The 12,289-nt window shown below is 40.8% G+C and overlaps 1 protein-coding gene across 1 annotated transcript in view; it reads right to left on the reverse strand.

Annotated features, from left to right (window-relative positions):
* Positions 1-10,281, reverse strand: part of elmo3 (engulfment and cell motility 3) — a 22,469-nt gene extending 12,188 nt beyond the window's left edge. The window contains exons 1-4 of the mRNA XM_030425762.1: positions 10,021-10,281; positions 4,986-5,094; positions 1,754-1,794; positions 1,483-1,555 (exon numbers count right to left, since the gene is read on the reverse strand). Of these exons, the coding sequence (XP_030281622.1) occupies positions 1,483-1,555; positions 1,754-1,794; positions 4,986-5,063 (192 nt within the window). The 5' untranslated portion in view covers positions 5,064-5,094; positions 10,021-10,281. The remainder of the gene's footprint in view (positions 1-1,482; positions 1,556-1,753; positions 1,795-4,985; positions 5,095-10,020) is intronic.
* Between the last annotated feature and the right edge of the window lie 2,008 nt (positions 10,282-12,289).

Below are 12,289 nucleotides of genomic sequence, written 5' to 3' on the forward strand. Positions count from 1 at the left end.
CAGGAACAATACAGACAAACCTTAAAATACAACAGATGTAGTGTATCTAGATTCTAGCTGATGCAATTTTTTTATCACACATAGAGCTGAACACAAAAAAATTATTTAAAAAACCCCCAGAGCAAACAAAACAGACTGTGTGAATATGAATATTGATGTGTCAGTGCATGTCTGTATTGTAGATCTGTGTTGTGCACATAGCTGTTGGTTCCAAAATGCTTAAATTTTACGAGCCATAAACTAGATTACCATTGTTTTTCTAGCCTACAACTGTAGCAAATTTACCCACCACAAGCATATTTTACCAGCATCTGGCAAGTAGCTGGTGCTAATTTTTGAACAATGAGTGCGTGTGCATGAGCATGTACATGTACATGTACATGACCACTGGATGCACTGAAAAAGGATCCTGTGGTGGTGATGCTGCACATCTAGACACCAGAATTGCACTATTTGGTGTTTTTGCTGCCCCAGATAGCGCTCACGTTCGTGCTCTTGTCCACTTTGACAAAGACAGAGGCAAATGTGACTGGCATGCAAATCACAGATATGTTTGGAAACTCTAAGTCTGACAAAGCAAAGAAACTTACTTGAAGTTTATGTATATGTGAATCCAATATTTATCGTGCTGGCCTGATTAAATAAGACAGTGTTGGCATCTCATTGTACTTGGTGTTGCCTGAATTGAGGAATTAGAATCAGTATTGGAAAATAAAACATTTACGGGGATCTGTCTGAACTCAGGTAACTGTTGAAAACAGGAAATGAAGCATTATTACACTGCATGCAGTCAAGCCAAGCGTTCCTTAGACTCATCAAGAGGTCGCTCTTAAACTGAAACATCTGCATTTAACTACGCTCACTTTTAGGTCTGAATGTTATCAAGCAGCAAGTAAATGCCTGCTGTGTGTTTCAAGCTCTACACAACAGCACACTTACGCTTGTCTCATTGCAGTTAAATAAATGAAGCATATTTCTTTGTATCTATGGGATGGCATTGTAATGGATTCTGCAGCCCTGTCTCCTGCCCAAAGAGGGGGAGGGCCTACAGTAGCAACCTTTTCAAAAGGTCACTTGACACCAGCTGAGCATAGTTCCAGCTGTTTTTCTCTTTCTCTTTTTTCCATGTCTTTTGCTTCTTCAGCCTGTCTCACTCAATTTTGAACAGCATTAATGACATTGTGTTACCTAGGTTTCATCTTAAGACAAGTAATTGTATATACTTTTGGATTCTAGGGGAAAAACCTGACAAAAGCAGACAGTGGTAACAAAGTGCTGACAGCGTTGTGAATCACCGATTCACTGCTGTGTTTTTAAATCTTACAGAGATTTACAACATTCTCGTCCTAAATGTAGAAGCATCTGAAAGCGATGACTCACGTCTGTTGCTCAATGTCTTCAAGATGTGCTCAGACATTTACCAGACAGATTCCCTGGTGTAGATAAATATTTGTATTGATTTGTGCATAAGACGTGACTCACAGATTCAGTGATGTACGTCCGCACTCCATCAGCATACTGCAGAGCGTAGTTCTCAGGACCTGGGAGATTCCAGCTGAGCGTGCACACACACACACACACACACACACACACACGCGCACACACACACACACACACACACACACACACACACACACACACACAAACAGAGATTAACCATCACAGTAATAGGAACATTTAATGAGAATGATGGCAAACATTACAAAAAGAGTCAAGCAAAAAAAATAAATCTGAGCCATTATCATCAACTTACCCATCGCACACCTCCTTTATTACAGCAGACAGAGGTTTTTTCTGCACGGACAGCAAAAAAGCATGTTGTCAGTCAACTACATACACACATCATAAATAACACACACCTGCTGCATACATGTGGGTCATAACAACAGGATTTAGCAGACTCTACTACTAAGTATTTTCTCTGTCAGGGAGCTGAGGCATGCTTCAGTAATAACATGCTGTTATGGGATCACGGGACCGCAGCTATTCTCTCTGGCTGCAAACCTTGTTTGCTGAGGAGAGGAAATCCTAGAGCTCCCCAACGCGTTCTGAACAATGTTACCCTCACTGCCCAGATCCCTCTTTGTACGTAAATAAAGCCAGACTACTTCCATGTCTGACTCTCAGCTAGCCTGCCATTAGTGGTCAGCCCGGCGGTCAACCAATCAAAATGTCTTCGGGTTCTGTGGTAGACCCAGTGGCTGCTCTGTTATTAGTGGCAGCCAAGAAGGACGACCAATCGGATGAGTTTAGTGGATAGGCTGGGACAGGATTGGTTGTGATCTGAAATAAATGGGCATTCTCATCCAAATCAACACTCCTGGAGGCTCAATTGTTGAGCAGCTCCAAAAGAGAGTCATGAAAATTGTTGGTTAAGGTATCAGGGCTTGAAAAAGTGTGAAACTGGGATCCGTTTTCATTCCAGTTTCAGTTCTGCAGTTTCAGTCCAACTGTGAAATTACCAGGCAGTCTAGCACGTAGCAGTAAACCCACTGCCTCAGTTCAAACCTTCTCAAGTGATGTACAATGTGTGACTGTCAGAAACACACCCCTGCTGTCTGGGATACAGTTTAAACTTCTGACTAGTTTCTTGCGCAAAGTACAAGTTCCCCTAAGTTTCTGAGAAAGACTTGGAAAACTTCCCAACAATCGCATCAGTACAAGCTGAGGAAATAAAGCCATTGGGTGTGTACGGAAACCGCAAGTGTCCATATAAACAATCATATAAATAAATTGTGTGAAACATATAAATGCGCCAATAATTAGTAAAATGACTGAATAAATCATATAAAATAAAGATTGCTTATGCTACCTCCATAACCAGCTAAGCATCCAGGCTGCCTTGTGAGCTTCAAGTATTACTGTTTTAAAGGTGTTAACAGTTAGCTGGCTCCTGTTGACTAGAACACCCACTGGGAAAGACTCCATGTCTTGGATGTGTCATGTGTCGCTGCCTTTTAACTCTGTCTCTTCATTGATGCTGAGTTATACGCCAAGCTCACCGTGCTATCTAGTTGGCCAGTAAGGTAGTTTTGCATGTGGATACTTGTTCAGCAAAATAAATAAAAGGAGATTTAAGATTCTGTGTCTCTTGTTGATTCAGAATTATTTTGACATTAACAGAAGCCAACTGGCTAAATCTGGTAGCAGGGGTGGAGCTTGCTTGAGAGGCAGAGGGCAGCTGATAGGTGAGGGCCTGTTGACGACACCACTGTCATGTAAAGTGAAGGCAAAAGATGAGGAATAAAAATAATCAATATGTAAATAAGAATGATTAAATAACAATCCATAACAAACATTTAAGTTTAAATGATTTAACTTAATTTCCTAAATAATTTCACCTAACATAATTTTATTTATACATTTTACGCAATGTATTTTAATTTCTTTTATAATAACTTATATTGCTCAATGTTGGCTCCATAGGTCATGACAGGAAGATGTTGAAAGGCTGACCTGCTCATAAAACTACAGAGCCAGTTTAAATATCTCGTTCCACAGCAGTTTTGTCAAACCACAATGTTAAGGAAGTGATGACAGTTGACTTCTGTAGGCACACCCCACACTGACACCAAAAGGCTTTATAACACCATCGTAATCTTCTTCATCTTCCTGTTTTACAGTGGAATGAAAACTACCTCATCTTCTGAAATGTAACGCTTGTGTTGATGTTCACTGTATCAACATATCAGCAACATCTTGGTCAGATGGTCGAATTTCAAAGTGTATGTCAAAAACCGTCAAAGGCTGCTTAATGTAAACAGAATCTGTCCGCAAAGTCAGATTGTTTGCAAGCTAAAAAAATAATCAGAAGAATCATGTGTGATTCTTGGCTTGATGTCTCAGTTGTCTTCTCAGGCCTAAATAAATCTCCACCAATTGGTCACAGCATTAAAAGGATGAGCAGTTGTTATGAATAGTATAGATTACTTTGTAATAATGCAATGTTCTGCTGGATAACCTTGGGTCCTGGCATTCATGTGGATCAATTTGACACCCCCTTGTGGCCGGAACAAGTCTGGTGTGCTGCTAACACCCTGGTGCCAGATACGTGGGATCCCCCAATAGGTCTCGTGCCTCTGCGGATAAGAGCCAAATCTGATCCATGGTGTGGCCTCTGTGGATCAGATTTGTTTCTGCACATCCCACAGTTGCACTGTCAGATTGGGATCTGTAAATCTGGAGACTAGGTCAACGCTTTTTGCATTGTCCTACTGCCCCCACCATGAGGGGGTTTAGTCAGTCTGCAATAGTGTTTGGGTGAGTGGTGGATGTCATGTGGCATCCACATGGATGCCAGGGCCCAGGGTTTATGAATGTCATATTGCATTACAAGACGATCAGTTTTCATCACTTAACCTGTTAGTCTTTCAATGTTGTGGTGTGATTGGTGTAAATCATGCTGAAATTCAGGTTTGTAAGCAACATGACGCCAACAGAAACAGGGCTCCAGAGTGTAGAAAACATATTTCTTTTGGGTGTGGATGGGCAAAACTTATTTGTGTGTTGTGTGCCCATAGTGCTGCTGCAGATTTTTTGTCTGTCTGGCCTCGGAGAGCTTTCGAACCATAAATACAACTCCTGAGCTCACGTTTATGTCCTGGTAGAACTACCATCAGACTCACAGCAGCATAATCAACATCTCTTTAACAGTTAGGGTTTTGGCACTGTAGAGGTCTTTGGGTTTACCAATGTGACAAATGACGCCGCTGAGAGGAAGTGCTGCCTGAAAAGGCTCAACATGAAAGAGCATGAAATTCCCATGGTGGTTTGCTGTCAGAGCAGCCAGCTTGATCTAAGTCTGAGAACAGGCAGACAACAGAGACTATACTATTATACTGTATTACTCTGTGTGTGTGTGTGTGTGTGTGTGTGTGTGCGCGCGCGTGCGTGTGTGTGTGTGTGTGTGTGTGTGTGTGTGTGTGTGTGTGTGTGTGTGTGTGTGTGTGTGTGTGTGTGTGTGTGTGTGTGTGTGTGCGCATTACCTGGTCCAGTTGTATGAGCTGGGGGTAGGCCCCAGGCATCTGGATGGCTATCTTCACTATGTCCTTCTGTTGTGGCATGTTGGCACCTCTTGACTCCACCACTCTGTAGCTGACGATAACAACAGAGATGAAAGGGTAAAAAAAAAGTGGAACATCACATTTACAGTAGGATGTCCCTTAACCAAAATATCATGACATTTACTAGCTGGAACCAGATAGAATAAATAAATGAATAAAAAAAAAACTTCATCGTTTACCCTAGGAAGCATGTATTTAAAGTCATCCAATGCACTTTTTTTTTTCTTTTTTCTTTTTTTTTTTTACCAAAGATTACTTTGAAGATGTAAGGTAAACAATGACCAAAATGAGTTTGAGCATGTATCGGATGACAATACAAGTTCAAATTCATTTTGACAGTAACTACAAGACAAAAAAGTGTGGGCTCTAAACTGATGATAGACCCAATGTTGAGCATAAATCTGAGAAAATGTGGACCTAGTCTTGACAAGGACCACTGTGAAGAACTGAACAATCATTCTGTTCAGTTCAAAGACGATCTGGCCGAAGATAATATTGCAATCTACTTAATCACAATCACGATCCACAATCTAAATTGCTTTTCATTCCTCGATCTTGACACACCCGTAGACTATGGCTAGACTTGAAATAGCCGAAGCATTTCTTCTGTCTGCATTGTTGAAACAACATTGCATTAGGGATCATCCTTTTTTGGCACAAGCTCCTCAGTGACGTTGCTGACTATGACTTAACGTTGCATGATTTACTATACGTCACCAGGAACAAGGAAAAGCCACATGAAGTAATTTGTCCAATCATTCAGTATAGCCATGTATTTGGCTACATTCATTGGTTCTTCATGTAGGAAGGATCTGTTAGTCAATGAGGTCATGTAAAAACAGAAGTAAGACGACATGAAATACAACAAGCGTCAACATTCACCTGATATCTAGGTTTAGGTAAGATTGTGGACGCTTTTCTAAATCAATCACAATCTAAAATCTGTGCTGTGCTGCTGCGTCAAGCTGGAAAAATTCATAAAACTATGAGCTGTCTCTCTGTCGTTTCATGAATGACTCATGTCTGTCAACTATCATTTTCAATATGAAGCTGTAGCCCAGTGTTCCTCTTTCACTGTATATTTATGGAGCACTGAGTAAAGAAGAGACAGCTAAATACTGTCTGTGCACGCACTATGGATTATTCACTCTTTTTTCCCTTTCCAACTCTCACACACACACACACACACACACACACACACTTCTTCAACATTTCCTCCTCAGCCTTCAGACAGCATTCCCAGAGGATACAGAAGAAGCTGTTGTTGTGTTTCCAACCCTTCCCCCTTCCTTGTCCTTCTCCGTCTCTCCATTGCTCTCAGCACATGGAAACCATACAGTTGGATCTAAATTCTTCTGCACGTTCGTGAGCTCACGATGAAGGAAAAGAGGTTGAGCTTGTGTCTGCAAGTGTACGGTGTGATTAATAACCCCTGCCCTCTACTCAATCTCTTGAACAGTTCAGATACCATGACTCCCGTCTATAAAAGAAAGCCTTCAGTTTATTGCAGGTTTCAAAGCAGCAATACTCCTGTCAAAACAACCACACATCTTTACGGTCTTCTCACCTCACTCAGCCTGAGGCTGCATCTTTCCTGATAAAGAACACTTTCAAAGCAAGAATGAAAACAGGGAGGGCACATCCTCCTACGGCAGGATCGACTGAGGCTGGAGACCTGCTGACTTGTTTTCAAGCATATGCAAACAATTAATCACATGAGGTTTAATTGGGATCATTCACATGGATTAGACAGCAAGAAAAAAGCCTGTGGTGCTGAAATAATTATATCGGTGCTGGTGCCAAAGGTCAGTTTAACTCCCACAAATAACAACAAGAGCTTGCAGACTTAATCTTAAAGAGATTTAGGGGAGTGCAGGTTTGTGCTGGGGCAGCTATGAGTCAGCAGATGCAAGGGCAAGCTCTGGGTTATGGCATGTCATGTCTTTGCAACACCGCCTGTGGGTTTTTAATGAGAATCTGTCTAAGATGCATAATGATGAATGTGAAACAGAATCCATGTGTCTATTAGCTGAAACCCAAATTATTACCTTGGCTGCTGAAAAATTATAAAAGTAGAGAAGGCTTTCTTTTGTAAAAAAAAACCAAAAACAATTCCTCAGAGGTGCAAATCAATAATGAAGTGGACGCTGTTGGGCTTCCACAACAGCTGTACGTTAGAGTTGTTTTTCGCTAGCCACTGGGAATGACGGGATTTCGCTGATTTTCGCCGGTACCTTTACAGTTATGATAACTAGTTGTTGAAAATGTGAACCAACTCTACTGCTCAGCCCAGCAGGTAGGTCCAGAAGGAAAACCCAGGAGCTGATGGTGGACTTCCGGCGCAGGAATCCCAAGAAGGATCAATAAAAGGAACATCTTATCTATCTCATCTTTTCCTGTATAGCTGTGATGAGGTTGACATTTGAATTAGTCCAGCAGCCTGGTATGTAGCAAAAGCTGTCATGCTAACACACTAAGCTGAGATGGTCTGCAAGGTAAACATACCTGCTAAACATCATTCACTCATGATTATCATCACTGTTGGCATGCTGACGTTAGTATTTAGCTCAAAGTACCATTGTGCCTTTGCATGTATAACATGAATATTAACATGAATCTAGATGCTTAGCGTTGTTTTGATGAACCTGAACTTTCATTTTTGTTTACTACGTTTTTTTAATGTCACAGAGAACTACTCAAAGAGTTAAATGAAGTTTTACACTAAATAAGGTGATTTAGCAAACAAATAAATGTGTGCACAACTGTTGGTGCTTTCATTGCCTTCAGTAACAAAAAAAAGAGACTAATAATATCATAATCTTACCATTTTTCAGATTTTCAGAGATTTTCTTGTCTCATAACACAATACCATGAATGTAATGATTTATCTTGGTGTCTTGAACTGCAGACTGAAGTGGAAGACCCACTTTCCAGCGCAGTTACACTCAGTAGTGAATTTGAATCGTAAAGAGCATGGAGAAAAGGGCTGATAGAAAAAGGAAATAAATGTCACCAGTTACACTCGTTGTGTCAGACTAGTCGGAGCAGACAGTTAAATATCTGGTTAAGTCCAGAGGACTTCTAGCTCTCTGGGTTACCCTGAGCTGATGACAGAGCTCCATTAGTCTACATTCATCATGACCTGTCTGTACATGCTTCAGGCCCCATTCAACACTGGGAAGAGCTCAGGATGCACCGACATTCTCCTGTCATTACAACAAGACGAAGCTCGTTTCTTCGACTGCAAAATGGGACAAGCTAACAAAGTGTTGTAACCTGTATTGTGACTCATCAAATGCCTTACATACTACTCGAAATCAAATCACATTAGGTATCAATCAGAAGACAAATGAGATGTTAAAACATTCAAACCCTTATTCTTAAACAATTCCACTATCAAGTTGTTCCCTTATAACTAGAAGCAAGAGCAGCCTTGTGTACTGGCCAGAATATTTTTATGCTTCTAAATGAACTGTCAAACCAGCCCTTGGTTTGTTGTGAACCTCAGCTCGTGAATCTCAACAGAAAGCTGCTGATGTTGAAAAATGCTCAAGCTGTTCGACGTTTCCCTTTCTGAACTCGGCACAGAAAGAAGGGAGATTTTCATCTCTGTCTCTCCACAGAGGTTAACCACTGAAGTGAGTGCATCTGTGGTGTCCCCTGAATTAGATGGAAGACGAAACTTCACCTTCTGCACATGTCTGTCTGCATCAAAGTAAAGGTGATCACTATTGTCTGCACACTGTTAAAGCAACAATTCAAAAATCTCATTGATACTTTCAATCCTTTTGTAAGGCAATTTGTAATTGTTTTCTGGCCATCTCATTTTCCTGTGAATGGAGTATTTCTTGGTTTTAGTACTGGGTTTGGAAAAAGTAATGTATTTTGAAGGTGCCACATGCACTCTGATTTAAGTAAAGCTCGACCGATGCTAGAGTTGTTTGAGTTGATGTCGATCTTGTGAGTGATATTTCCTGTTGTCTATTCTGTATTTTTTCAATGAAGTAGTTGTCGGGCTACATGTAAAGTAAAACTGAAAAGTCTAAGATTGATTATTTATTCTGAGGACAAATCATACTGATAACCAATTGTAGCTGTAGCCAATAACATGTCATTACAGTACTGGGAAGTTAAGCTACCAACACACAGGAAAATACATCCAGGCATGTTTACAGCTGTCACAATATACTGTAACAAATACTTTGTTAACCACGCACTACAAAGTGGAGCGGAGGGGGACTGATCTTACAAAACCATGTTGTTCACCAGCTGTCAGTGCCTGTATTCTTCCATGAGCACTTTGCTTCATTAGGCTTAAAACCACCAGCATGGCCAGACCTTTTGTTAGCCTGCAGACTCACCAGTGTGTCTCAGACCCCCTGGACTGACTGACCTCCCCTACCCTCCCCTCTGTGGTGGTGGTGGTGGTGGTGGGGTGTGTGTGTGTGTGTGGTACCCTGTCAGGTTAGGAATTTCAGGCAGCTGAGAGCTCCCCCCCTTCACTCAAACACACACACACACACACACACACACACACACACACACACACACACACACACAAGCAAATAGATCTCAAATACAAATCTTTCTTCTGAGACTTAATGGATTCTGACTTTGTGTCGCTAAAAGAGATTTGACACTGGTACCCATTCATTACAATGGTACAGTTGTGTTTGACACATATTAATGCAGGCTAACTTAGGTGCAGCAGTAACCAAACTAGTTCAGTACAGTCATGTGCTGCTGTATAAATTCAATTAGTTGAAGCTAATTTAGTGTGAAGTAAACGCATCGATATACAAATAAAGGTGATAACAGCACCTGAATTGTTCGTACGTTTTTAAAAGTACTGCCAGTTCTTGTCAAACCTTTTTGTTTTTTAAAAAGCACACAAGACAGGGTCGAAATAGAAGTGTGTGAGTCAGCTGCAGAGCTTTTTTCCCAGCCTGCGTCCTACCTGGGTTGAAAAGACAAGTCGAGGGGCTACCGTCCTGCAGGAACCGCCGCAGTCCGACCGAGAAACATTTGCAACTGTCTCTTTCCCCTCAGACGGAGCTAACCGAGTCCTCAGAAGTGACTTATCTCAGAGAAACATTTGGACTACTCGGAAAAACACAGAACAGCCTCTTGCAATAAGCTCTCAGGAATGATTAGTTAACTTAAAAGTTCCGGGTTGGGTTGGAGTCTTTCAGTCGAGTTTTTAAGTCAAGGTTGCTTGATTCAGACGACGAGTTTCCGGTGTAGACTTTCAACATAAAGCCCGTCCAGTACAGCGTGTCTTAACATGAGCATTAACGTGGGGATAATGTCAAAGACAAATATGTTATCCTTGTTGGATCTTTTCATGGCACTCGTATGCTATCAAATAAGATGTTACATTGAAACCTTTCAGTGTGCTTGTTTATGGCCAACGCTGAAATAATTTTAATTTGATCGAAACAGCGCTCTTACTTTGAAAGTAAAATAATATCACTTGTGGAAATGCCGTCGCTGCATATCCTGAGCTAGGTCAACTTTTCTTAAACATTTCCAAGAAGTAGTGATGAACTAATTCAAAGTTCCGGGTCGGGTACAGCTGGTCACAGCCGCCCTCTGCTGTTCCTCCTGTCTCCAAAGCGTTTTGATATGAATTATATATGAACGCTAATCCTCACTGATTCGCACTGTTGGTCACCACATGGGAAGCTGGACGTCCTAGTGGCTTATTGGGCCAACCATGAACTACACTTATGCATTGATTACAAGACAATGCTGCACCTAATGTCTCTCCTCTGTACAACCCTAATAAGTATAGATCTCTTTTTTTATGCCTTTGGCCTGGACATATGACAGTGGACAGCTGACAGGAAATGAGGGGAGGAAGAGATAAGGAATGCAACGAAAGTCAGAGTCAAATTGGGAGAGTTGAAATTACATGGTCAGCACCCAGGGGCCACCAGGACACCCCGTGCAGACCTTTCATTTTCTAACCTATAACGTTGCTCACATCCTGACATCATGGCAATCTATATGTCAGCTGTGTGTCGGTGCATGTAATTAAGCCGTTCATCTTGCATGGTAACCTGATGAGGCTGCCAGGACTTATTACGCCACACTCCAAACAGATGACTCAGCTACGTGTTGAGCGGTGGAGTTGGAGGGATAATACTTTCTAATCTCAGAATGTAATTACCTTCATATTTAACAGGTCTTTTTAGATTTATGGACATTAGGAGGTTGTTGTGGCTTCATTTGAGACCTGAGCACAACAGAAGAGATGCTGTGTAAGCTCAGCTACAAATACCCCTGAATTTTATCAAGGTGGAGGAAGTATTGAGATGTTTTTCTTAAGTAAAAGTCATGTTGAAGTACCAAACTGTAAAATAAATAGTCTTACAAGTAAAACTGCTTCATTGAACTCCTTTTACTTAAGTAAAAATATGGAGGTACAACTAAGGAATCTTTTTAATGAGATAAAAGTAAAAACACTCAGTGCAGTCTCAGTAAAGTCTCCTATGACTTTTAAACTAGTAAATGAAATTAGATTATTATTACTTACGCATTAGGATAAAAGCTGGGTTTCACTGCTGTTGTTTGGACCTAACCTTTTAACTATTTTGCACAGGAATGCAGCTAATGATTATTTTCATTGATATAATTATTTCATTTATTAATCTGCATATTATTTTCTCCATTAATCGCCTTTTTGGTTTATTTTCAATTTCAATAATTAAAAGGAAAAGCAGCACATCTTCATGTGTGCAATGCTAGAACACTGACTTGTTTTTGCATGAAAAACACAATTGTCAAAATAATCACACTAATCACTTTGGCAGTACATTTTGATGTTTTACATACAAGAATTTTAATTTGTAAAGTAATTTAGAATGGAGGCCAAGTACCTCAGATTTATGCTTAAGTACAGTCTGTGTTAATGTACTTGGTTTCATTTCACCATTAAATCTGAAACCGTCTTCTCGTCACGTTCTGCCCATTCAATGACACAGTTGACAGCCCAGTGCACTGATAAGAGACAAAATCAAATCGAGAGCTTCTGTTAGAACATTTGCATCTTGACTTCGTGTAACTGCTTCTTTGTGTCAGCATGCGTGTATTCAACTTGAGACTTCACCTACAGACTACATCTTCAAAAACAACTAAAGGTCCTAGCTCAAATCAACAACATACCAGATCACCATTTCACGTTTCCCCTGAAATGAACTCACAGTAACAGCACACACACGGAG

Source organism: Sparus aurata, chromosome 8 (genome assembly GCF_900880675.1).
Source record: "Sparus aurata chromosome 8, fSpaAur1.1, whole genome shotgun sequence".
Taxonomy (NCBI): domain Eukaryota; kingdom Metazoa; phylum Chordata; class Actinopteri; order Spariformes; family Sparidae; genus Sparus; species Sparus aurata.